At 41.1% G+C, this 26,248-nt stretch overlaps 1 protein-coding gene across 1 annotated transcript in view; it reads right to left on the bottom strand.

Annotated features, from left to right (window-relative positions):
* Nucleotides 1-2,447: 2,447 nt before the first annotated feature.
* The window catches only part of VWA8 (von Willebrand factor A domain containing 8), a 333,428-nt gene continuing 309,627 nt past the window's right edge, over nucleotides 2,448-26,248 (bottom strand). Inside the window, exons 41-45 of the mRNA XM_040991347.1 lie at nucleotides 20,461-20,586; nucleotides 18,007-18,165; nucleotides 6,372-6,470; nucleotides 5,323-5,561; nucleotides 2,448-3,446 (exon numbers count right to left, since the gene is read on the bottom strand). Of these exons, the coding sequence (XP_040847281.1) occupies nucleotides 3,338-3,446; nucleotides 5,323-5,561; nucleotides 6,372-6,470; nucleotides 18,007-18,165; nucleotides 20,461-20,586 (732 nt within the window). The 3' untranslated portion in view covers nucleotides 2,448-3,337. The remainder of the gene's footprint in view (nucleotides 3,447-5,322; nucleotides 5,562-6,371; nucleotides 6,471-18,006; nucleotides 18,166-20,460; nucleotides 20,587-26,248) is intronic.

Raw genomic sequence — 26,248 nt, forward strand, 5'->3', positions numbered from 1 at the left:
TGTTAACACTCTTCTCACAGAAAATCTTAGGGGAAAATGTAAAGAAAGGGCAATAAAAAAGAACTTCATGATAAAATCCTGACTGGAAATTGGATGCATCATCTAACCACTTACAAAAATTACAAATGTTCTTAATCATAAAACATTTAAAGGTAGATATGTTAGTGCTTAATTAGATGAAAACACTATGTGCAACTAATTAAATACACATGGATATGTGGCTGTTTCTGATGCAATTTTAGAAAAAAAGCTGTCTAGCCTGGAAACACAGGCTTAGAATTTTCAGGATTCTCTCCCAACCGTGAATGGCTGGCAACAAAGAGAAATGCAATAAATAAATGACTATTCCTGTTGTTTTGCTTTATTCATTGCTTGCTTGCTGAGGAATTTAATTTTGTCTGGTGTGACAGGCACAAGAAGGAGCCACGTGGGGGTGGGGAGGAACCCAGAAGCCTTCAGAGTTGGCCTTCCAGAGAGTGACAGGCTAAAGGCCTTAGAGCCCTAGAGTTGGAGAAAATCTTGTTGCCATTGATGGATTTCTCCTTGTCTGACAGCTTACAGGAATGAATACAGTGTGAACAATGAAAGGATTCTTTCCAAACACTGGATGGGTTCCCTTGGAGGACTCCCACTCCTTGGGGCTGCCCTATGTGTGCCCCAACAGGCTGAGGTCACACACAGGCTTCCAGGGGGAACAAACATCCTAGATGGAGGCTGTTCACAGGGCTCACTCCTCCTGGCTGCTCAGACACCACAAGGGGTTCTCTGCAGAGAGGTTAGATGCCTTTCATAGGAGACCCCTGGGGCACACTATGCGTGGATTCTAACGTCCTGACCCCAACAACAGCCTGGGAACAGTGCTACGGAGTGACCTAAAATTAAGCACATTTAATAATAATTTACACATTTATTGCAGTGAGAATAAACTTTTCATCATCTGCACCCCTCCCCCATTATCCTTTCCTTTCACCAATAAGGAAAGTCAGGGGTTCTCTGTCTATATTTTTTCAATAACAATTGCAAAGGATGTCTGGCTAGACTGGAAAGGGAAATTAAATTACTTAAGAATGGAATTTCCATGTCAAAAGGAAATACAAAGAAAAGGGGCTTCTGCTTACTGAGGTAGTTGTGCAGGGGGTGGGCTTGTGAAAGGCTATTTATTCTCTTAATCGCCAGGGGAGCCTCTATCACTTCCCAAAGCCTTTCAGGCGCAGTGACCTGCTAGCAGAGGGGTGCCCCTTGGGGTGAAGCTGTCACTGGGCAGGGCATTTCCTCAGTTCCCTGCAGGGCCCAGGAAAGAAGTGGCAATCAGAAGTGGTTTTCCAGTAGTGGCCCACTTTCTTGGCCTCCTTGAGTGGACAGTTTGTGAATGCAGGCGAGGAGGAGGGCAGGTAACAGGAAAACAAACTGTACTGAAAGAGAAAACAAGCAGTGGGGCCACAACACACAGGTCCTTCCACAGCACTATGTGGGGCCGGGTGACAAGTCCAGGGCAGCAAGGAAAGGATGGAAGTGGCTAGTTAACTTGCCTCCTGCCTGGCTGTGAGTGTGACCTATGAGCACTGGCTTATTTGTAAAATGAGAATGTTACTAACAGAAGGAAGCGTCAAAAGTTTCATGCAGTGATCCCTGGATACTTCCAGAACCCTCCTTGGAGACAAAAAAAACTACAGACTTCCGGGCCCATTACATGTATGTAAAATGGCATGGTCTTTGCATAAAACCTCACGCATCCTTAAAATTTCTTTAGATTACTTGCAATATTTAGTGCAATGTGAATGCCAGATAAATTGCTTTCCTATATTGTTGAGGGAATCACAAGGGAGAAAAAAACCTAAACATGCTCAGTGTAGCTTCACTTTTTTCTCTTGAAGTATTTTTGATCCTAGGTTGGCTGAATACTGGGATGCAGAACCCATTGTTGTTATTGCTATTAGTGCAAGTATGCTTTAGAGGTACTAGGTGACTGAAATTGCTCGTATCAATGGTTGATTCAATACACAAAGCATCTGGAGAGGGAACAAGACAAGCTGTACAAGCTCCTGGACAATAAAACTGTACTGGGAATCTCTGCTTCTAAAGCTTTAATAGTTAAGGAGAGGGAAAAGCGATGGTATGATAAATGGTGTTAGCATTTCTTCTGTCCTATGGTTAATTACAATGAAATTATGGACCTGTTCAACTTCATTGTAGAAGGGTGAACAGGATCAGATTTTTAACAAGAACAGTTTTTCCAACTCACAACAAAGCAAATCTACACTGGGGTCTCTGCATTCCGACCCTAACAGCCCTGAAGAAGAGGAGTTTGCTATTGTAGGAATCTAGTTGCACAGACACTTGCTGTGGTTGAGGCGTTTGGCATTAAATAAAGTGTCATCGAGTCTACAGAACACCAGTTCAAGAATGTGCAGGAATAAGGCACACTTTGAAAGAAAAAAGAATGAGGCTTGAAAAAAAATCATCATTAGTATATTTTGCTTTCACAGCTAAAGAAATCTGCAATCACCATTGACTTCAATTTTATTATCCTTTGCTTTGCATTAGGTAAGTTTTACCTGAATACTCTGAGTAGATGAGTTTCCATTGAAGAATCTGTTAGTTTGAGCATTTCATTTCAGCTACCCAAGTGTGAAAAGGTGGGGAGGCACTGGGAGAATCAGCAGAAATTGGAGACTCAGGCAAGACATCTTGACCCTTCCACCGGGGCGGAGAAGAACGAGACATTTGCTCTTTATTGTGTCAAGAGCCTATGAAAAGTCACATGGCAGAGCAAGCCCGCTAAAGATCTTTTGTCTTCTTTTGGCTTTGGCCAAGAAAATCCAACCTTGTATACAAATCTGCTGTGGGGAAGACTTTCAGGGGGTTGAACACTACACAGTCAATGCTTGCTAGGCAATATGTGGTGGGGAGAATGCAGAACCAATGCGGGATGGTAGCATGTTGGGCTTGTATCTCAAAGTAGAGCGGGGAGTGAGAGCCCCCTTTGGCGGGATCCCTTCTCATCTCAGGTGACAGATCATATGCGATATCAGAGGCATGGAGTCTTTTATCCCTCTGGGTTTAGGAAACAGAGACCAACCATTGCCTTGATCTTTTATGAAATGCAGGTCAACCTGCTTCCTTGAGTGACTTCTAAATCATCAACGTTTATTGGAAGATTCGTGCACTAGTCTCCCCTCCTCTGTCTTGCTCAATTCTGATGACAGAGCAGGCAAAGAAAGGCCCAGGAAAGCCAGAATTATCCAGTCCTTGCATGGGCTCACTTTGCACATGTTTCCTTTTCTTCAGAATATTCTTTATTTTTGTCTTATTTCATGAGGGTGATGAAGGGCATTCCTTAAACACCTGACAGCATAGTGGAGGTGAAGATCTGTTGTAGAATCTGAGGGATCTCCTTGGTATCCATGGCAATGAAAGACCGGCCAGCCGGCAAGGTCCTCTGGAGCCTGCAGAGATGGAAGAGGAGGGAGGTCACCACGTGGATAGGGCTGCCTCTCACCCTCCTGCCCCGGCAGATCACTGCGTCCACCTGGGTTCTTAGGATAGGAAGTATTTCCTTTCTAATACCTTGTCTACTGCCTTCAAGTGAACTGGCTCTGTTACTAAGCAATGCAAGGCTTGGAAGAACAAAAGAGATACAGAGAAGGCAGTGAACCAAAAGAAAAGTCTTTTCAGTGAGAGAATCAGTTAATTTAAAAGGAAGAAAATGTCTTCTTTCTGGTCCCGTCATTTCCTGGCATTTTATATTCTCTTGGCAGAGTCTCTTCTGCGAGTCTCCCATCTGTGATGAGCTCAATCAGGCTCAGTGAATGTGCCGGCCTCATGCTGCACTTCTAAGTGCTTTTCCTGCCCCCAGAAATGCTGCCCAGAAAACCCCAAGGCATATTTTTCTCTCTTCTCTCTACCCCCACTCTGTTTCTTTTGCTTCACATCACACAATGTGAAATGAGATCTGGATTATCCAATCGCTGCTTCGATGACATTGAGCTTACATAGGCTTATGAAAACGTTTAAAAAAATATCAACTTATCATTTGGAACAAAAGACCATTTTAGAAGGCAATAAAATGGCAAGACACAGTTCTATTCAAACGAATAGCTCCCTTCACTGTGCCAACAACTTTTGGTTTGGGAATGACATTTAATAAGTCAGCCATTCTGTGTAGTATCATACATTTGGCATGCCTGGTAGACCAGCTAATTCTGTAACATATCTTTTGCCAGGGGATGTTGGACCATTTCCCTAGGAAACCACAAGGGTATTATTATGCTTTCTTAAGTATTCAAACAGGATCTGTTCACTAGAAAGACAAAATAGCCTTTGCAGCCCAAGCAGCGTTTGTTGAGCTTGCTTTCAGCCTAATATTGGGCTGCTGGTGAGGAATATCTGGGCAGAAAAAAACATGGTTTTCTTTGGAAGACCTGGAAGTTGTAAAAGATGTGAAAATGCTAACATACAAAACTGAGAAAAATGAAGAGTAAATGTAATTAAGTGAGTGTATTATTATAATTTTAGGTCTATTCCTGAGCTTACTCTGCAACCCAGTAGTGGGGCAAAGGGAATAGAAAACAATGCTAGCATTTTGTATTTTTAATATTTCCTACTCCCCATAGGACTATGCCACAGAGCAGAAAGATCAAGGTTAGTGTATCCAAGTTAAGAAAAGTGTTTCCAGCTTTCTTCTTTCAGATCATTCCCAATTGCATTTATTGTCTGACAACAAATTTCTTGAATGACTATTCATTCACTGTAACATCTAATGGTGTATACCATCTTTGCCCCTAAGAGCTTCTCCTGCCTAGATCTCATCAGAAGGGGAGATGAATGTTTATGTGTATACAGGCCTACATATGAGTATATGCAACTTTTATCCATCCATCTATCCATCTCCCCTTCTTACTGGGAAGATACAGGATAGAACTTAAGAAAGTCAATGGAAATAGGAATTATAAAAAAATTAACTCTGCATGGATCAACAACTTTTTGCAACAAAATAAACTCATGCCTTTTATTCTACATCTCTATGAACCTTTTGAAGTATCCTCATATCCATCTATCTGCATAATGTACACATAGACATATACCCAGGCATTATCTCTTAAGCTAGGAAAACAGATGTTCCTCATTTTTAATAGATTTGAATGCAAACTGATTAGACTCGGAGTGGCACTTTCATGTAACATACCAAATGTCTAAATTACTGTCTAACTTGTTATTGGACAGCTTGCTGATCATTTGGCTTCTTACTGATTCTTGGAGATAGCATGTGAGATAGCATTCTCTTTACAGCTGCTCTTCATTGTATACTGGGATCACACTCACCTGGTGGCTTGGTCACCTAAAGATCCAATAAAAATGGCAAAAGCATTTACTTGAGGGTCACTTGTTAAGATTTGGGCAAACTTGTCAGGATGTATTCCATATCGTGACAGATTTGCATCACTCAAAACTATGACGAAGTACTCATCAGCTTCTTCCTTGGCAATTTCCTTGATGGCATGTTTTGTTCCCTCTAGCGTGTGGTCCCCACTCATGCAGAACTGAGAGTGGGCATGCATTGTCTGGAGGCAAGAGACATTGCACAAAAGCCATGGATGAGAAGCTTATTTTAAAAAGTAGACATGATGGTTTTTCCATTGGCCATGAGAATGCACACTTATCATACATTTGTAAAAGCTTTCTGAGTTCAACTTAATTTGAATATTACAATGACAATAGTACACAGTGCTATTTGTATTTGGTAAACATTGTCATTATAAATAGGAAATATTGCAAAACTATCATGGTTGGCATAATTCAAAGGTAAGCTTCCATTAAAAGTGATAAAATGCAGGATAATGTCAAACTTGGTATCACACAGAAGGATAGTTATGATATAGGATATGATAAGGAATAGGCAGATTTTCCCAGAAACAAAATTTTAATACTAAACATGGTACTTGTACCAAGAGCAATGAAGAAAATTTGCTTTTGAATCATGGTATTTGTTTTCTACTACAGATTTAAGTAGCTAAAATGACATTTATAATTAGAAAATACTAAGAACTACTTAAAATTGGGAATAAGAAAGGAGGTGTTCTTTCCTTCTACTGAACATATGTGACTGAGAAAAACTGTGTAAGACACATGAAGAGGTGTAGAATCCCACCACCTTTCCAACTTGATACAAAGATCTCTAAAACTATGTAGGAAACAACGAGTACATTCTGTATGGTGGAGACAAGTTTTTTTTGGCACCAAGGTGCTTCTTCTGAATGTCAAAAACAAAGGCCGTTCCCTACCATAGCTATTGTTTCTTCAATGAATCTTTTCAGTCTTTACCCAATTGCCTTGAAGATCTTAAAATACAGTTGTAATCAAATTACATTTACCTTCAGAATTTCAAGCCTTTGCTTATTGTTCTTGGGGATTTTGTTAACCGGAACAAGGCCTATGTTGTAGCCATCTCCAGAGTGTCCAACGACGTCATACTAAACACAAGACAGAGAGTTAGAAACCTGTGTCCATTATAGGAGGGTCTTGGGCCTGTGAACCTTTGACTTGCTGGTATGTTTTTGTGCAAAATTGCTCAACATTTGGCCAAAAGGAAGTGTAGAGACACCTGCTTTTATCAATAGAGGCAAACAAATTCCAGAGGTACTTGTTTCTGATGAGTACCCTCTCTCCTGTGGTCTCTGGTCATCAGCAAGAGTGTAGAAGTGTGATGCCAGCTTCAGGAGTGGATACCACAAATTCCATCCTGGAGACCTCAACACGTTACACACACACACACACACACACACACACACACACACACACACACACACACAATGCAGAGATTCCTCCCCCCACCCCTGCCTCCACTGGTGACAGAAGAGGAAGACATATCTGGAACAAGAGTAAGATTTGACAGGAGGGAGTAATCTACACTTAGAAGGAGGGGACTACGGGACAAAGGCCTGGCAGCAAGCAGCCTCTGACAGCTCTGGCTCAGCCCCAGAGGGAAACAGGGCGTTCTGTCCCACAAGCACAGGAACTCAGGCTGAGCATTCAGGTGGGAGCCCAGCCTGACTGACGCCTTGCTTCAGCCTCCAAGGCCCTCAGCAGAGAGCCCAACTGGGCCAGTCTGAACTTAGGAACTCCAGAGCTATGTGTAAATAAAATGCTATTTTTAAGCTATTTTAAGCTGTTATGTTTGTGGTCATTTGTTATGCAACAATAGAAACTATTACAAGGGTACTTCAAAAAGTCTGTGCAAACTGGAATTAAAAGACGTTTACTTTGAGATTAAAAACACTTGAATTCCAGGCACAGTTTTTTGTTCATATTATGCACTTTCCACAAACTTTTTGAAGATCCTGATATGTATCATTTTCTTCAATTCATCAAAGTTAAACACATGCATTGTACAGATTAGAGAAAAGAACAGAGTAGAAATTACTCACAATTCCATTAAATATAATCTCTGCTACTGCTTTGCCATATAAGCTCTCAGGCTTCTGTGTTCTTCTAATACATGTGGAAGAGGCTGCATGTTTACATACGAACTATTCACATTGATACAATTTGTAGCTGATATGGATAGTTGTTGATCCCAAGATTTTATCATGGACTTTGTTACTTACTAGTATGTGACATATATTTTTCAATTTTGGAAGTGTCTTTTAAATTTCCTATCATTATATACACAGAATTTAAAAAAAGATTCATTTTATTTTTTATTGGAAAGTCAGATATACAGAGAGAGAGGAGAGGATCTATCTTTCATCCACCAATTCACTCCTCAAGCGGCTGCCACGGCCAGAGCTAAGCCCATCTGAAACCAGAAGCCAGGAGTCTCCTGCTGGCTTCCCATGGGGATGCAGGGGGTCAAGGATTTGGGCCGACCTCCACTGCTTTCCCAGGCCACACGCAGGGAGCTGGATGGGAAGTGAGGCTGCCGGGATCAGAACCAGTACCCATATGGAATCCCGGTGCTTGCAAGGCAAGGATTTTAGCTGCTAGGCTAGTGTGCCGGGCCCCCAGAATTTTTATCTGTTGAGAAAAGGATTCACTTTGTAGTCAGGTGCAGCTCTTTTCCCAAGTCAAGGAAGCCTGGTCCATAGCAAATTATCATTGGAGCAAGGCAGTTCACTCCAAATGCAGGGTTGGCTTCCAAATACCTTCTCTCCACTCACCTCCCTCTAAAAACTTTTGTGAGGTAGATAGAGAGGTTGCAACAAACCATGAGGTGGCTCTACCATGGGCATTTGCAAAGAAAATCCTGAGTGTGGATGTGAGGCAAAGATCTTAGGGTGCACCTGGAGCACTGTTGGATAAAATGATCAGGAATCCCTGACATCAAGGAACATCAATGCCCAGCTGGTTTTTTTGGATATCTACTGTGTGCAAAAACACTATTTGGAGTGCAGGAGTATGCAATGATTTTTTTTTTAAAAATATCTGTTCCTTTGAAAATGGTGAGTTCTTTGAAGCTGTTAGTTATCTTTGGATTTTTAGAATATCTGGGAATGTTTAGTATGTGTACTCCACAAATGCTTTAAGACAGCTTGCCATCAAGTTGGGGCAAAAAGCAGCTTACTTCAGCATGAGGGCTACATTCTTTTACAGATAAGTTGTTTGGAAATTGGAAGGCATTTCTCTCCAGCAGTCATGTCATAAATGCTCGTTAGTCCAAGCTCGCTGACAAAAACAAAAAACAAAACAAAATAAAACAAAAAAAACAAACACCATAACACAACCAAAATCATGGCATTTAAAATGAAAAAGTAGAAAAATTCCTGAAATCATTATTATGCAAACATAGAAGTTATCTTGAGGGGTTGGAGTTGGGGGAACTTAGCTGCATTGGATGTGCTGAACTTGCGTGGGAAGAGATGTGGCTGGAGCCTTCCTCAGAAGGGTGTCATATATGGAAGGCCATGTAGATTTACTTACTGATTGGAAAGTCAAGAGTTATAGAGAGAAGGAGAGAGGGAGAGAGAGATGTTTGATCTACTCCCCAGATGGTTGTACTGGCCAGCCCTGGGCCAGGCTGAAGTCAGGAGCCAGGACTTCCATCTGAGTCTTCCATGTGGGTAATAGGGCTCACACAAGTGAGCCAACTTATGCTGCTTTTCTCGGGGTACTAGCAGGGAGCTATGTCAGAAATGGAGCAGCTGGAACATGAGCTGGCACCCATAGGGATGCCACAGTCACAGGCAGCAGCTTTGCCTGTTATCACAATGCCAACTTCAAGATGTGCAAATATTTAAAAGCTGCAAATCTGCCCACAAAATACTAAATAAATCATATTCTCTCTTCCTACTTCGATTATGATGATGTAAGAAACCACAGTCAGATGTCAAATGTTTGGATTCCTTGGAGTTCTGGGATAATACATGCATACTGGCCCCTGGCCCACCACTTGGACAGCACTCAGACTTTGGAGGAGCCCACAACTATTGGCCAGTGTGCCGCAGAAAGATGGATCTGGGTAAAAGGTCCACGCACAAGTTGGAAACAGCCCTCGGGACATTGGCTCAGGATCACTGGGGACCCTGTTCCCAGGAGGCTGATCCAGAAATAGGCTTACTCCTCTGTCTCCATAGACATTTTGTGTTATGGAGGTGGAGGCAGAATCAAGGGCGCTCCAGAGTGGAGCTATAGCAGGGGGAGAGTGAGTCCCTTGTGCCTGGTTGTAAGGTTTCTGTTATAAATGCAATGGATGATACAAAGAAACTGTGAGGGGAATTTACCAATACATTAGATAAAGGATGATAAGTTCTTTGTTAAGATGCAACATGTTGCACATAAAGGAAAAGTCTCTTGAGCATACTTTACTGTGAACAAAGTGAAAGGTCAAACACTGAAAGCCAAATGCTGCTCAGCTCTTGAATGTTGTTCAGTGCAGGAAACTTCTGGCTTCAACATGGCACTGACAAGGATCAACCATGAGTGAATGCTGAGACTGGCACTGATGCAGAGAAAGCCTGCATAATTCTTCCATGGAAGCAAGCTCAAAGAAGGCCCTGGGAAGACTTACTGGGCAATGGTCATGACAGCAACAGTTCGTTGCCAGGAACAAATCCTCCTGAGAAGGTGTCAGGCCAGCTGCTTCCTTATGGGGCTGGCCAAGCAATCTGTTAAACAGGATCTCATATATGAGCAAAGATCAAGTTCCCTGAACAGAAGAGGGTTTCTCACATTGGGCTAATGTAGGAGGGCTATGAATCTATTTAATTTTTCCTCCTTTTTAATTGATGGTTATGGTTCTTACTAAATAGATGACAACCAAATGAGACTGCATAAATCTTTGATATGGGGTCTGTTCATAGGACATAGGTCACATCAAGGAAAAAAGTTGCTAATTGATTATTAAACAAATGGTAGTTAAATGAGCTATTGGATGCTCTTTGAAAAAAGGCATTGGTTGACTGAAACATTCTAGCAACTGACCATCTATAAGCTGACTGAGCTGACTGATGTATCTGGTCACCTTTTAACTATATGCTCATGAGAACAAAAGCACTCTAAGGTCAATGGATAAAGACATATGGGTTGGAGACCTCATTCTCTTCCTCCCCCTTTCCCTGTTGTTTACTTTGTAGTAAGGAAAGGGGATAATTTACAGGGAGATTGGCCTTTGTGTCTGGTTAGGATGGCAAAGGTTTAAGAGACACCTCAGGGGCAGGCTGCGGGTTATATGACAGTTCAGAGGCTCTGGTTTCTCGTCTTACAGATGGGCTTGGGCACCAATCTGTGACTTAAGAAAATTAAATGCCTGAGAAGACTCCAAGTCTATTCCTTGGCGTTACAGAAGAGCATGCTAAGCCCCTACTGAAAACAACACTTCTCCATCATAGCAATTATGGATCTGACACATTCTACCAACAGTCATTTGCTAATCCTCAAAGTCATTTGAGTTCTAGGAAAACATAAACAAACATGCTAATGGGTGTGTTTTCTCCAACTTGCCTTCTCTGTTCATCCAGTCGGCTGTTGCTACAACCAGAATGGAGCAGACTGGATGGGGACTCGAGCATGTTTCTGTGGAGGGGCCTTAGCAGTCTGTCAGTAAGAGCCTCACTGTTGTTTTTACACCATCGAACAGTCATGCTGCAACTTTTTCTGAGTAGCTCAAAATTTTTATGATTGTAATTCTTATTGAAATTCCTGTGGAAAACAGCCTGCCTGCATTGTGCATTTACCACAAATATTAAACAGCAGTGGTGAAAAGCACCAACTAAGAAGGTCCATTTTCAACACCTTGTGCTTCAGAAACTTATTTAGATGCTTCTTTGCTATATTTGCTTTGGAAAATCTCAATTACTGAGAGAAAACTGGAGCGAATGATGAAAAATGCTGAGTTTTAGTAAAGGCATAAAGATTTAGCATCAGATAAGGATGATTTCTAACATAGAATGCAAAGAATCCTGGGTTTTGAACATGAAGCCACAAGTATTTTTATGATAAGGTTTATGTTTCACTTTCAAATGGGAAGGATAAACATTTGTTGGCTTCAGGGAAGGCTATGCTTTGTTATACATCCACATGATGAAGATGCTTGCAAAAGTTTTAAAAATGGATTGAAAAGATCAATTGCTGAGACTCAACACATAGTTATTTTAATATAATACTCATTTTCTACATACCATCGGAAGCCTTCTCTTGGAAGTAAATATAAGGAAATTATCTAAGACCGACTGTTTCTGAAACAATATATGTAATTCTAACCTTGTCCAGAAATCCAAATACACCTTCCTAAGGTGGCACGACTGACTGTGGGCAACAAAGGATTAGAAGGCATCAAGTGACTTCAAAGGTCAAGAGAACCCTGAGGTGTTAGTTAGCTAATAATCTATAGTATTAGCTGGTTAACCTTTCCTTATACCATTAATGTTGATGCAGAAGGAAGGATGTTCCGAAAGGTCAAGGACTCTGGATGTGGCTCTGACATTTACACATTTTCTGATCTAGAGCAAGTCACGTAGCCCTTCCAGACCTTGTCTGTAACCTGTAAATAATGCTGACTTAGATGACCTCCAGCAATGCAAGCTTGTAAATCACTTCACCTCTCTGACAAACAAAGATGATCTCTGGTTTACTACTTCACAGGATCATTGTACGGCTAGGACAACACGTCCGTGGACCAGTATGGTCGACATTCGGAGAGTTCTTTTTGGTTTATAAAATGCTTTCATAAATGTCATCTCTTCCCATAAACTCTGAGGAGGGTGTTAACCCCATTCACAAATGAGGAAACTGATGGTTGGAGAGATTAACAGGATTTTTTAAGGCCACAGATCTAGTACTGGCAAGAGTGGAAGCCAAACCCATGTGTTCTGATTCCAAATCCAATGTTTCACTGTACAGAAATAAGAATTCCCCCAATTAGTCCAATCCCCACTGCTACTGAAGCTTTGGCTGACACAGCCAATATTGTTACACTGACAATGAAGCCTATTCTGAGAGCTTAAATAACTGTATGGACTCAGAAACATGTACACCCTTCTTGGGTTCTTATTGCATACCAGTAAGAATTAACGAAAGCCTGATCCTGATGGAATACCTAGTTTTTGATGGACTTTTCCTAGCAGGTGTTGGTTTGTGAATCATGTTTTTCAATGTCCCTCTGATAGTTAACCACCCATCATAACAAAGATATTTTTGAGAAAAATTAATCTATTATCTCTCCATTGGATGGGACTGGCCTGAGAGAAGACAGCACTTTATATAAATGACACATGTACTCCTGAATTACAGGTTAAAAAAATGGTAATTGGGTAGAAATCAAATGGTTGCAAGGAATATGCATAAAATAGCTAAGAATAAACTCTGAAATGTCAGAAGTCCAGGTTTTTTACAGTCTAAATGTATGATCTTTAACCTGTTTTGGTTTTCTCATCTGTAAAATGAAGAGGATGATGAGAAAATTTCTAATATTCTTTGAGGTTCCATGGAAACTCCATGGTACATCCAAGCCATGGGAGAAGCACTGGGCTAGTTTTGGGAACACCTGTGCCTCATTTTCTCCCACCCAGGACTGAGCAGAGGATCTAAATCTGGGGGCTGACAATATTTTTCCCAAAACAGAAGCTCTCAGAATCTAGAATAATCAGCACTGATTCTGCAATAAGGGTTTTCTCTTCCCTTTAAAACATTTTTTTTAGCAGTGAAATATATACTTTTAAAATTTTTAGTAGGACTAGTGCTGGATAGAGTGAGGCAGGAGGTTGGAGTTAAGAAGAGGGGCCTATTTATTCCACCCCCTAAACACCCTACATGGCCTCCTTGTTACATGGTTAGAAAGCCACTGTCTTTGAGTATGGCTTCTATGTTTTCGCTCATGGAAACAATACAAGTCTAGTATTTAAATACATCTGTTTTCTGGTACCACTATTTGAGTGCTTAATTAAAAAATATTCACTAAACTTATTATTATTTTGAAGGAAAAATGAAGACATTCTGAGCTTTTGAATGAGCTTTTGAAAAGGAAATCTCATTCAAGATTACATGAAGACATTTTCAATATTTAGAGAAATAATGAAGAACAAACAGGAAGATGTGCCCTAACTAAAATAAAATGGGTCACTGAACCCTGGCCATTGTACCCTTTTATTCCAGTTTTAATTGCTCTATAACCACAAAAAGCTGTGCTAGACAGGCAGTAGGTACCGTGACTAATAGGGCATTTGAGATGCTTGTATCTCATGTCGGTGTGCCTGAGGTAGGGTCCTGGGTTCATTTTTGATTCCAGATTTCTGCTCGGATGCATCCTGGGAGGTAGCAGGTGATGATTCAAATCCTTGGGTTACAGCCACCAGCAGGAGAAACTGGAGGAGTCTCATATCCCTAATTTGGCCTGGCCCAGAGGGACTGCTGTGTGTATCTGGGTAGTAAATTGGTGAGCAGCTTTCTGTCTGTCACTCTCTCTGATTTTCAAACAAACAAAAAATTTAAAATTAGAATTTTGCTGATCATAAATGAAGATATTACTCCTATCTTGAGTGACCTGCTGTGAACGCTGGTTCTGAGATTAAGCGACTCCAGTTGGTAGAACAATTAAAGAAAACTTAAAAACTCCAAATACCTTTGACATGTGTCTTAGCACTGAATCATCTTTCTTTCTTAGTATTCTGACTCAAGATTTTCTGTGTTTTGGCCAGGGTTCACAATGTAGAAGAAAAGATGTAGGCTGACTTCCCCAAAGCCTTTTGAACCTAGGCTGTAATGACTCATGGCCCAGAGCTGAGCCCAAATCAAGGAAAACATCATGCAGGTGTCAAGTGAAACAGAGTCCAAATCCCCAGGCCAGGCTTCAAAGCACATACAGACCGGACACCTTTATACTGAGATAACTGCATTAAGAACCATCTGGAATATGGGACCAAGTCATCTCAGACCATACTGTGGGATTCCTGGAGATTCCACACGTGGTGTTTCTCTGGGCTATGCAGTACAGCTTTTTCTTTAGCAACTCCTCATACTGTCAACAGCTCAGGGGTCATTTTATATTTTACATTACATCATGTCCTTAGTTATCCCTAGTCCTTATGTCTCTTTCACAAATGAGAAAATGAAAAGTACAGGGGGATTCTAAATGAGGGCACAGAGCAGAGTGCATGGTATGCAGCCACTTGACATGTTGGTCAAGTATTGCTGAGAAGAGACCAGAATATCTACTAACCATGGCTGGTATCAGACAGAGGAGCAGGTAGCCGGGAGAGGTTGGTTGAAAGTGTACTCACTCTCCTTTTTCATGTTTTATATTTTATACTTTGTATACCTATTACCTCTACCCTAAACACTATATATAGAATGGAAGTAGCTCATCCCATCTTCTCCTGTCTTGTATAGAGGAGGCCTGGGGAGCCCCAGCAAGATGGGTGGCACAGAGCCACTCGGAATCTTAGATGTGTTGGTAGAGGTGGGCAGGTAGAGGATACAGTCCCTAGTGTTCAGATGTGGAGGGAAGGACTGTAGGAGTTGTGGAAATAGAGAGGATGTTGGGACAAGTTAAATGTCACCAAGAGAAAATAACCAGGCAAATCCAGAATCAGGATAGTCTAACAAGACAATTGATTTGGACACTCAGGAGAGTGACTGATTAAAAGCAAATAGTAGTAGTGGAAGGGGAGATTAAAAGAGGTTAAGGAGATACTATAACCAAAAGTAAGATGTAGACATTGACTGGCTCCTGGATTGTTGGAACTCTTCGGAATACTAGAGTTGGATAGGATAGTATGTAATTACTGACAATAATAGTATTGAAATTGTGTTAGAGAACATCCCTGCTTTTCAGAGAAATGTAAGTATAAAGTATAATACAGTAGCTAGAATGAAAGCAATATGATGATTATAGCTTACTTAAAAATATATTTGAGGGCCCAGCGGCGTGGCCTAGTGGCTAAAGTCCTCGCCTTGAACGCAGCGGGATCCCATATGGGCGCTGGTTCTAATCCTGGCAGCTCCATTTCCCATCCAGCTCCCTGCCTGTAGCCTGGGAAATCAGTCGAGGATGGCCTGAAGCTTTGGGACCCTGCACCCATGTGGGAGACCTGGAAGAGGTTCCTGGTTCCCAGCTTCGGATTGGCATAGCACCGGCTGTTGTGGTCACTTGGGGAGTGAATCATCAGATGGAAAATCTTCCTCTCTATCTCTGCTCCTCTCTGTGTATCTGACTTTGTAATGAAAATAAATAAATCTTTATAAAAATATATATATATATTTGAAAGGCAGAGAGAGATATCCTCCAACTGCTGACTGACTCTTCAAATGCCCCCAATAGCCAGGGTTGGGCCAGCTGGAAGTGAGGAGCCTGAAACTGCCATTCAAATGGCTGTCACCTGATATTACTCATGGGCTGCACCAGCAGGAAGCTGGATCAGAAGCAAAGGTGCCAGGATTCACATTGGCACTTTGGTTACAGGACACAGGCATCCAATGTGGTGGTTCAAACCACTGTGCCACAAGGATGGTCTGACTCTAATTTACTTCTAAATGAAAGAGTATATATGAAGGTGCTTTAAAAGTTCATGGAAAACAGAATCTACAAACCATCTTGAGTCTCTTAAAAATAATTTAAAAATTACAAAACATGGAAAATAGAATAAAAATAAGCCGATATTGGTGCAAATTTGAAATTCAGGCTTAGTATCTTTATATTATGCATTTTCCATGAACTTTTTGAAGACTCCTAATATTCAGACAAAATGTAAATGTAGTGAATGTCAAAATGTATGTTTATAAGAAAATGCACAGACTCAAACTCATCAAAGTAGTCTCTATTGAAAATGTAACATAAAAAATGCTAAAGTTACTTCAAGTCCTGAAAAAGTCATTGTACCCTGGATATGTATATCTAGATGTGTTAGTGAGATGCTACTGTGGTGTTTCTAATATTTCTGTGGTTATACTGAAAGATAGAGGAATATTTTTTCTTAAATATGTATGTACTTGGTCCATAGGAGAGGCAGTGGAAGAAAAAGAGAGAGAGATAAAGTGGGAGAGAAACAGTTACAGAGCTTCTATCTGCTGGTTCATTCCATAAAACTAGCAACAGGTGGAAGCCAGGAGCTGGGAACTCAACATGGGTCTCCCATGTGAGTGACAGGCACCCAAGTACTTGAGTCATTACTTGCTGGCTCCCAAGGATATACATGAGCAGTATGCTGGAATTTAGAAGCTGAACCGGAACTTAAATCCAGGACTCCAATATAGGATGCATGGTCCCAATTGGCAGCTTCTTCTTCTTCTAAGATTTATTTCTTTTTATTGGAAAGGCAGATCAGATCCATGGCGAGGAGAGACAAAGGCCTTCCACTTGCTGGTTCACTCCCCAAGTGGCCATAATGGCCAGAGCTGAGTCAGTTTGAAGCCAGGAGCATCCCATAACATTTTTAACAAGTAAAAAGTAAAAATCAAGAAAGACTTATATGTGAGGGGAGAGAGAGCCCAGGAAAGGAAAAGTCCTATGAACATGAGATACAACAAAATCATCACAGTCTTTGATTTTGGCTCTGAGCTTCCTGGCAACCAGGACCAATGGGGTAAATCTTGAAGGGTTCCTTGGTCTTCACTAATCACAAAAGGGAAACACATTCCGATTCTTCAAGGGAGCAAAGAAAGCTACTCTGAGCAGAGAAAGTCCATGCCTTACTTGTTCATATCCTGTTCTTGCCAGAGTTCAGCAGCCTACTGCATCCACTGCCTGATGCTCCCTTCCAGTCCATTCTAGAAAAGTTCTCCTGGGGAGGGAGATGCCAGGAACAGCATCCTTATTAGCACGGCTGAAGTTAATCAGGCCAAGGGTTTGAGATTTACCAGTTTCTTGTATTGACAGTAAACAGAGATATGACTCTGGGACATGAGCTAGGGTGTTGACCTAAGACCACCAATTTCTGAAGGACATGTTTGATCCCGAATAAAGTCTAGAATATCTATGGACAGACTGTGTATGCTTCACATGTATGTATATACCCATCATTTCTCTGAACTTTGATATCAATAAATCTGCCTCCCAAGTAAATACATTAATTAAAAAATAAATTTAGGGCCTGGCAGCATGGCCTAGCAGCTAAAGTCCTCGGCTTGAACGCAGCGGGATCCCATATGGGCGCTGGTTCTAATCCCGGCAGCCCCGCTTCCCATCCAGCTCCCTGCCTGTGGCCCGGGAAAGCAGTCGAAGATGGCCCAAAGCTTTGGGACCCTGCACCCGCTTCGGAGGCCCGGAAGAGGCTCCTAGCTTCGGACTGGCTCAGCTCTAGCCGTTGCGCTCACTTGGGGAGTGAATCATCGGATGGAAGATCTTCCTCTCTGTTTCTCCTCTCTGTATATCTGCCTTTCCAATTAAATAAATCTTTTAAAAAAAAGTTTAAAAATCCTTCATGGGGCTGCTTTCTTCCTACTTGAGCAGATAAAACAAAAGGTCCATGTGCACTGCACAGATCAGTGAGCCGGGAGGGGATAGAGAGCTTAGCCTACTTTGCGTGGAGTCCACAGCCTGATTCCTGGCCAGATGAGGTCATTCTCTGCTCATGTCATTACCTTGAACTTCTCCTCATAGTTCTCGAAGGCTTCCATGACCATACACACAGCCTCCATGGAGCGCTCAAGCCGGCCATCCACCCCATTGAAGCGGTACATGCTTCCAGACACATCCACCACCAGGCGCAGGCGCTTGGGCTTCTGCTGCGGGCTGCCCAGCTGAGGGAGCAAGAGAGAGGGGAGGGCATGATAGAAAAAAGCCATGAACCAACACATGCCTGAGGTCTGGTGGCCTGTGAGATCAGCTGGAGGCTGGGCGCTGAACAGGGTCCTCCTGGCAGGTAGAAAGGCATCCGTGGGTTTGGATTTCAGTAAAGAGGATGCCAGGTTTGTGCTGGTAGTCAAGGCCGTATGGAAAAGACTTTCCTTTGGGATAAAATTCTGTCAAGGCCCAATCCAGTTTAGTAACACTGATTTATGAAGGCTGAAGTTTAAAAAAATAATATGATACCATGAAAACGATAACCTGGAAATACAGAAGCCCTAACATGTCATTTTGACTTCATGCCTTGGAGCTGGTAACTCGAGCAAGAACGAATGTCATTTTGGAGGGAGGCTTACACTGATGCTGCTGGAACCTGCTGTGTAGTGATGGCAGCCTGCAAAGCCTGGAGAAATACCAGATCCCTAAAACATGGGCAGGTGAGGCAGGTTCTGGCAGAGAAGCTAAGGAGAATCTTTCCAAACGCCTTTGGCTTCAGTTAGCTTTCAGTATTCTCTTCCTTCCAGCTGCTGGACTACTGCTTCTCTGCTTGGCGGTTCAAAGCAAGAAAGTGGTATCCCACTGCGGTCCAGCGGCAACTGCCAATTAAAAGGCAAAACCTAGGAGATTTGGCTTGCTTCTGAACTCCTACTTGCCAATCTGCAGGATTTACAGAGAACGTCTGTCTATTTTATTGACCAATTAAAAAAAAAATCTAGATGATTCTGTTCTTACAGACTTGCTGAGATAAATGGAAATTAATAAGGAAAGTTAGTAATTAGAAGAAAATACTCTGGGTATTTACAGAATAATGATTTGAGGTAAATTCAATCTCATTTGAAAAAAATAATATTGACTCTGTCCAAATTGAGATCACTGTCACATATGCTTCCATGACTACTCAGAATCTCAGATGTACTCAAACACATGCGTCAACCACAAGGAGTCAGGGAAGCAAGCAGCTGACTCACACCAGTGCCACAGAGAGAACTTCCCAAATTGCCACCAGAGCCTCTTCAAATAAACATGTAAGTGACTTTCCCTGCTCTGCCAGCCCCCAACCCCCCAGCTCCCAGGGCACACTCAGCAGTCTGCTCATTCAGGGAAAAGGAAATACTCCACCAGACTCGGTATTTCACTGTGTTGCCTTTCTTTTTTTTTTTTTTTCTTTTTTCTTTTTCTGGCTTTAGTATTGCAAATACTTTAAAAGGAAGGGCTGTCAATAACTTTACATACCACTTTTGGTAAAGGCAGATTCCCTAATTTCTAGAATTTTCCTCAGGGATGTGATAGACACAATTCTTTAAAGTGACAGAACAGAAGGAAACTACCAAGATGTCTCTACTGCTTTCACCTGGAGAACTCCCTGGGCTTGGCAGACGCATTGAGTCTACGCAGCTTCGCTGTGCTCAGGGCTGACCTCTGTGTCTGCATCAGCTGCTGCTTGGCTGCTCAACTGCAGTGAGTTCTGCTGGGGCACTGGCAGGAGAGGAGGGTGGGGTTGGCTGCTCTTTCTCTGCTGTGGCCCATGCATTGCGCTTCCTCTTCCGGGGACCCAGGTCCCCTTCTCTGGGTTCCAGTCACTGCCCATTTGCTCTGCTGTGTTAGTCCTCGGGCTAGGATCACTGCTCTTACCGCCAGCTCTGAGTGACTGTCTTGGACTTTTCTTTTTTCTTTTTTTTGTATTAATTTCTGTTATTCTTTTTTTTAAATTATAATTTTGATAACCATTACGTAGTTTAAAAAGTTCAAGGGCTACAGGAGAGTGGGTAAGACTACTATTTCTACACTGTTTCCTTCATGTATCTGGTATCTGGGATAAAGGGGAATATTAAATTAAGGGAGAAGCCCCACCCAGTCTCCCACCCACCCCAGGTCCCTGATGTGGGGCATGCTCCGAGGGTCCTGCTCAAGTGGTCTTGATAGCTCAACAGTCATGAACTGCTGTCAGTCTTGCCACTCCAAGCACGATTAGGTCATTGAAGAATCTACTGATTGACATTTCTAAGCCTCACCCTTGCATTTATCTACAGTTTTGGTACTATCTTCTTAATTCAAGCATTTATCTATTCAAGAATTTATCAAGTCAAGCATTCCGTATGTTTCTTGATGGGACTTTAATTTGTATAATCCTTTTTCAAACATAATTCTTCCCGTGGTTGTCATATGCAAGGTTTCTGAGGCTTGTGGTATTTTGACCTAACTTGAGGAAGTAGGTTTCTGTACAGAAGGCGGCAGCAGGCTTGACTCACCTGCGGCTCCAGCTCGCCCCGGCGCTTGTAGATGGCCTTTTCTCCTGTCAGCCCGTCAATGATCTTAGCATCGTCTAGTTCGCCAGTAGCCTGGTGTCTGAGCCACTGTCTTTCTTTCCCTTTTGCCTACAATGACACACACATAACCTCTAAGTTTAATTAGTTCTGCAAAGGGTCTCTGACAATTTGTACATGAATAACAGGAAGCACACTGGGATCCTTTCAATACATGAGGTTCTGCTGGAATACATGGAATGGTATCTGTTCTGCTGACAAACATGTCCTTTGTGTGGATTTTTGACACATTTAATTGCCTTAACACACGAGACAACAAAATGAACTCAATGCACAAGAACAGGAAGACGGTATGCCAATGAATCCCTGGAGAAACGCTCAGGATTTGGAAATGCAATGGTGATGCATTTCCTGCGGATTTTCTGCCCTGGTGCCTCTGCAAACTTCATAAGGTAACAAAATCATCAGCTTGAATTTGTTAATATTGTCTGCGAGCTCAGAGAAAATGTAATCTTTAGAAATGTTTAACTTTTCTGTGACTTGGTATGCAGAGGGAAACAGCTGAAAACAATAGTAGGCAAGCATTTTATATGTCACGCATCTCTGGTTTTCTACACTCAGAAATCTTCTGAGTTACTGTTCTAAAGATATTTCCAATATCAGCCTTTTTCACATTTAAACATATTTTATTTTGTTTTCTGATACAGTTCCATAGGCTCTGGGGTTACCCATGCCCTCCCCAAGGTTTCTTCTTCCCCTCCCATATAACACTTTGACACTTTGGGATAGCTTATAAGTATCCCAAGCGGGGGTAGAGGGTTGGGGGTGGCTAAGAGATTGGTAAATGATGAAAAATTATAATATCCCCCCCATCAAGGTGAATCTATATTACAGTTGATGACTATATTTATGTTGTGAATAAAAAGTGGTAAGAATAGCTAAAATATGTCTATGCATACAAACCAGACAGTGTTTTCTGGAGTCACACAGCCAAATGCAAACCACCTTTCTCTGTGGTCTCCTCTTTTCTTTCTTTCTTTATTTTTAAAGATTCATTTATTTTTATTGGAAAGTCAGATATACTCTCTGTCTTTTTTTGATCCTGCATCCATGTGGGAGACCAGGAAGAAGCTCCTAGCTCCCAGCTTCAGATTAGCTGAGCGTTCGCTGTTGTGGCCATTTGGGGAGTGAACCAGATAGTGGAATAACTTTCTGTCTTTCCTTTTCCTGTAACACTTCAGGATATTTACTTCAAATATAAGTAAATAAATCTTAAAAAAAGAAAAAAGAAAAAAGAAAAAAGTATAAAGCTAAGTGGCAGGTAGCTGATGTTTATTTCTGGAGTATATCAGCCATACACAATGAAGCTTTATGCGTTACAATTCTGGGTGTTGCTATATTTATTATCTCCCTGTTTCTGGTGCCCTTGCTGTGAAGTGGTACAAAATTACCACTTTTGGATACAACCTTATTGATGCACACATAAAATCAGGGGAAAGAAACTCCTAATTGCCCAGCATGACAATGTCAGTTCGAGTGGGCAGTTAATTCCAGAACTACCCAGCTGGTGTTCTTCAGGAGCATGTTCTTTTTTTTTTTTTTAAGATTTATTTATTACAAAGTCAGATATACAGAGAGCAGGAGAGACAGAGAAGAAGATCTTCTGTCTGATGATTCACTTCCCATGTGGCCGCAACGACCGGTACTGCGCCAATCCGAAGCCGGGAACCAAGAACCTCTTCCGGGTCTCCCATGCGGGTGCAGGGTCCTAAAGCTTTGGGCTGTCCTTGACTGCTTTCCCAGGCCACAGGCAGGGAGCTGGGTGGGAAATGGAGCTGCCGGGGTTAGAACCGGTGCCCATATAGGATCCCAGGTGCGTTCAAGGAGAGGACTTTAACCGCTAGGCCACGCTGCCGGGACCAGGAGCATGTTCTTGGTTGGAGCCCCACAATGCCAGAGAAAAATGGAGCACAGCAGTCATACAAAGCTTGGTGAGGTGCAAGGCACAGGTGCATAGAGAGGGGTGAGTATAGCCTTCTGCATGCCTACTGGTCTGTGGCCCAGAAAGCTGTGATCACACAGCACCGTCCTCCTCAGGTCCCCCCTGCTGCTTGAGTGACTCTGACTTGGGCCTGACCTGTGGCTGGGGTGCTGCTGGAAAAAGTGACTGTGGATGAGCATTTTGGCATCTTTCAGTCCTAACTTTCTATACATGTTGGCAGTAGCAAGCCAAAGAACACTGCTGTTTGAAGCCTTTCCTCGGTGAACACGGACTCTCATTGACAAGTGTGTCTGGGAAAAGCAGCAGCAGAGAAACAGAAAGAAAATGGTGGCAGCAGCTGGCTGCCATCAAATCAGCAAGAAAGTTAGGCTCTTGAACTATTTAACAGGAATGTGGGACTAGAATTCACATGATTTAATGACATGTTACATAAGACCGCTGAAATCATTGCGCATTGGTTATCCAGTTTCCTAAACACATCAACAAGGCAATGACCCCACGCACTGTTATCCAAGTCCATTAGCTACTACAGCTTCTTTCATCAGTGACGCTTCTATATGTAAACCTATAGAATTTTTTCAGCTTTGCAATAGTATAGATGAAGTAATTCTTGTGATTCCTGTAGACAACATGGTAAAAATAGACATAAACTCCATGATATAGAAGTCAAATAAACATAAAATGCTAATATTCTAATTATTAACAGTATATCTTACAAAGATGGAAAAAAAAATAAATGCTACCAAGATAATAGGCAAAGAAGGCAATTGTGATTTGGCTACTGTAACTGGAAGGATGTACCCATAATCTTGGCAGAGCAAGACAGGTATTGTCTCATTATTTCCACTGAGAAGTGACAATGGCTCAATTCACTTTTAACTTGAGTTAAAATTCCTAATTATTATTTGAAATGGCTTGAAAATTACTATAATAGAGTATTAGAATAATGAGCAAAGCAATGAAGTTTAGAGTGCAAATGCATCACAAGTGAAGTAGGATTTTTTATTGCAGCTATGACTACACTTGCAATGAGACCTACAACATTTCAACATTCACAGATTGGAAGAATATTTTTACCATTCCCATACTATCTAAAGCAATGTATAGATTCACTGAAATCCTCACTATAATACTAATGGCATTCTTCACAGAAAGAGGTCCTAAAATCCATACAAAGTCACAAAGACCCCAACTAGCTTAGAAAAAAAAAATCTTGATCAAAATAGAACTAAGCTGGAGGCATCATAATACCTTATCTCAAATGCATTACAAAGTTGTGGTAACTAGAGTGAGGTGATACTGGCATAAAAAACCTGACATGTAGACCAATGGCATAGAGATCCCAAAAATAAGTTCACATACATATCTACAGTGAACTCATCTTTGACACAGGTGTCAAAAATACACACTGCAGTTCTGGTGTGTAAAACCAGACAGTACATTAGGGGGACGATGGTTTACAATAATATATTGTACATTTTATGAAGAATTGGAAGAGTGGAGTTCCAAGGTTTCCATTACAAGAAATGATCAATGTTTATGGAAGTGGAAATGCTAACGACCCCGATCTGATATTTATACATTATATACTTTGTACTTAATGACCACACTGCACTCCATAAATATGTGGAATTTAAAAATGAACTTCTGAAACAGTTTACTGCTACAGAAGCATAAGGCTTATTATGCTGATAGAACCTTCAAACAAATATTTTCCTACAAAGAATAAGGCTCACCACTCAAGAGAAAACTGGGTTTAAATTTGCCAGGAGGATATGTGGATACAGGATTGTTTGTTACAGGCAAGGTCTTGCCATTAGAGAGAGGAGACAACTCCACATTTCATGAAAGACATCACAGAATGTTTAAAGCTAGAAGTTGGGGTGACGAATTCAAGTGTAATGAATTACTTTTCTTTAGGCACTCAAGAAGCACAAAGGAAGTTGCTAAATTTCAAGTAATATGTATTTGGTTATGTAAAATACATAATCGTTTAAACAAATCAGAAATGTAGGTAATATCACAGTTTTTGATAAGACTAAAAATTGGGGCAAGGATTGCGGCATAGCAGCAGGTTAAATTAACATTATGGCCACTACACATGGAAGTTCTGTTACTTTGTCTTTTAAATAAATAAATATTTGAAAGAAAAGACTCATTAACCTGTTTGATTTTCTTCACACTAATTGCCATTTATAAGTGCTCTATTTGTCACTTTGTCTCAGGAATTAAGGGTATTGGAATAAAAGCCCTTATTTATTTAGTTGATTGTAACCTTAGTATCCAGAACAAGGCTGACACATGGTAGGTGCTTGATGCAGTATTTGTTGAATGAAAGTTGAATGTTTACTGTAAAATGTTAAGTGATTATGATACAAAAGCAGGTACATTTACAATTATCTCAATGTATATGAATGCATATTGCATGTACATTATATATATGAAAAACTATGTGGGAAGAAACAAACCAAAATATTAATAAGAGTGATAGTTATTTTGGAGCTGTGAGATTATCAGTGTTACTGTTTTCCTTTTTATAAAAGATTTAGTTATTTGAAAGATGAAGTTACACAGAGAGGCAAAGACAGAAAGAGTAAGATCTTTGATCCACTGGTTTTATTCCTCAGCAGCTTGCAATGTCCAAGACTGGTCTAGACTGAAGTCACAAGCCAGGAACTTCTTCTGGACCTTCTACATGGGTGCAGGTGCCCAAGGACTTGGGGCATCTTCTATAGCTTTCCCAGGCAGAGTATCAAGGAGCTGGATTAAAAGTGGAGCAGCTGGGATATGAATCAGTGCCTGCATCCAATGCCAGTGTTACAAGTGGGCTCCCTTTCTTTTAGTTTCTGCATTTAAAAATTTTCATACAATAAACTTGTGATAATTTGCAATTCAAAATAAATAAAATTATTTATTTCACACAAGAATTCTAAAAAAAATTCAATAATTTAATGAAATATACCTTTGAGTCTAGCTTGCAGCTTATGGGGAGCAGGGCTTCTCAAACTCTATGTGTATGCTATCAATGTGGGGGATCTTGTTAAAATGTAATTCATAATTCCAAGTGATATCTGAGCACTAAACTTTGATATGATGCAAATATTTGCTAGCCCATGAGCCATGCTTTAGGACCAAAAATCTATAGAATTGTTGGTGATCACTGTCTTTTGAAAATGACCACAAATGAGGGTATTTCAATAAGTCTGTGGAAAATATAGCTGGTGCCAAGCTTCTTACTTAGAAATATATATACATCTAGGTAATATAAATACATATAAATATATAAATAATATAAAAATATATATAAACATAAATATATATAATGAAAAGACAAGCTATACTCTCAGAGAAAATATTTGCAAAAGATATGTTTGATAAAGGCTTGTTATTGAAAACATACAAAGAACTCTTAAGATTCAATGTGGAGAAAATGATCCAGAATTGGAAAAGACTTGAGTAGACATCTCATTAAGAAGATAGCAGCTGGCAAATAAACATCTGAACAGATGTTCACCATCACATGTCATCACAGAATTGCAGATTAAAGCAACCATGACATATCACTATACACCTATTAGAATGGCCCAAATTCAAAATACTGACAACACCAAATGCTGGTGAAGATGTGGCACAGCAGTAAGTCTAACCGCTTGTGAGGATACAAAATGCTAATGTTGTTTGGGAAGACAACATTAGCATTTCTTGCCAAAACATATACTTACCCATTCAATACTTACCCATTCCTTACTATTTACCTAAATGAGCTACAAA

This window comes from Ochotona curzoniae, unplaced genomic scaffold, assembly GCF_017591425.1.
Source record: "Ochotona curzoniae isolate NIBS_2020 unplaced genomic scaffold, NIBS_Ocur_1.0 contig_64, whole genome shotgun sequence".
NCBI lineage: Eukaryota > Metazoa > Chordata > Mammalia > Lagomorpha > Ochotonidae > Ochotona > Ochotona curzoniae.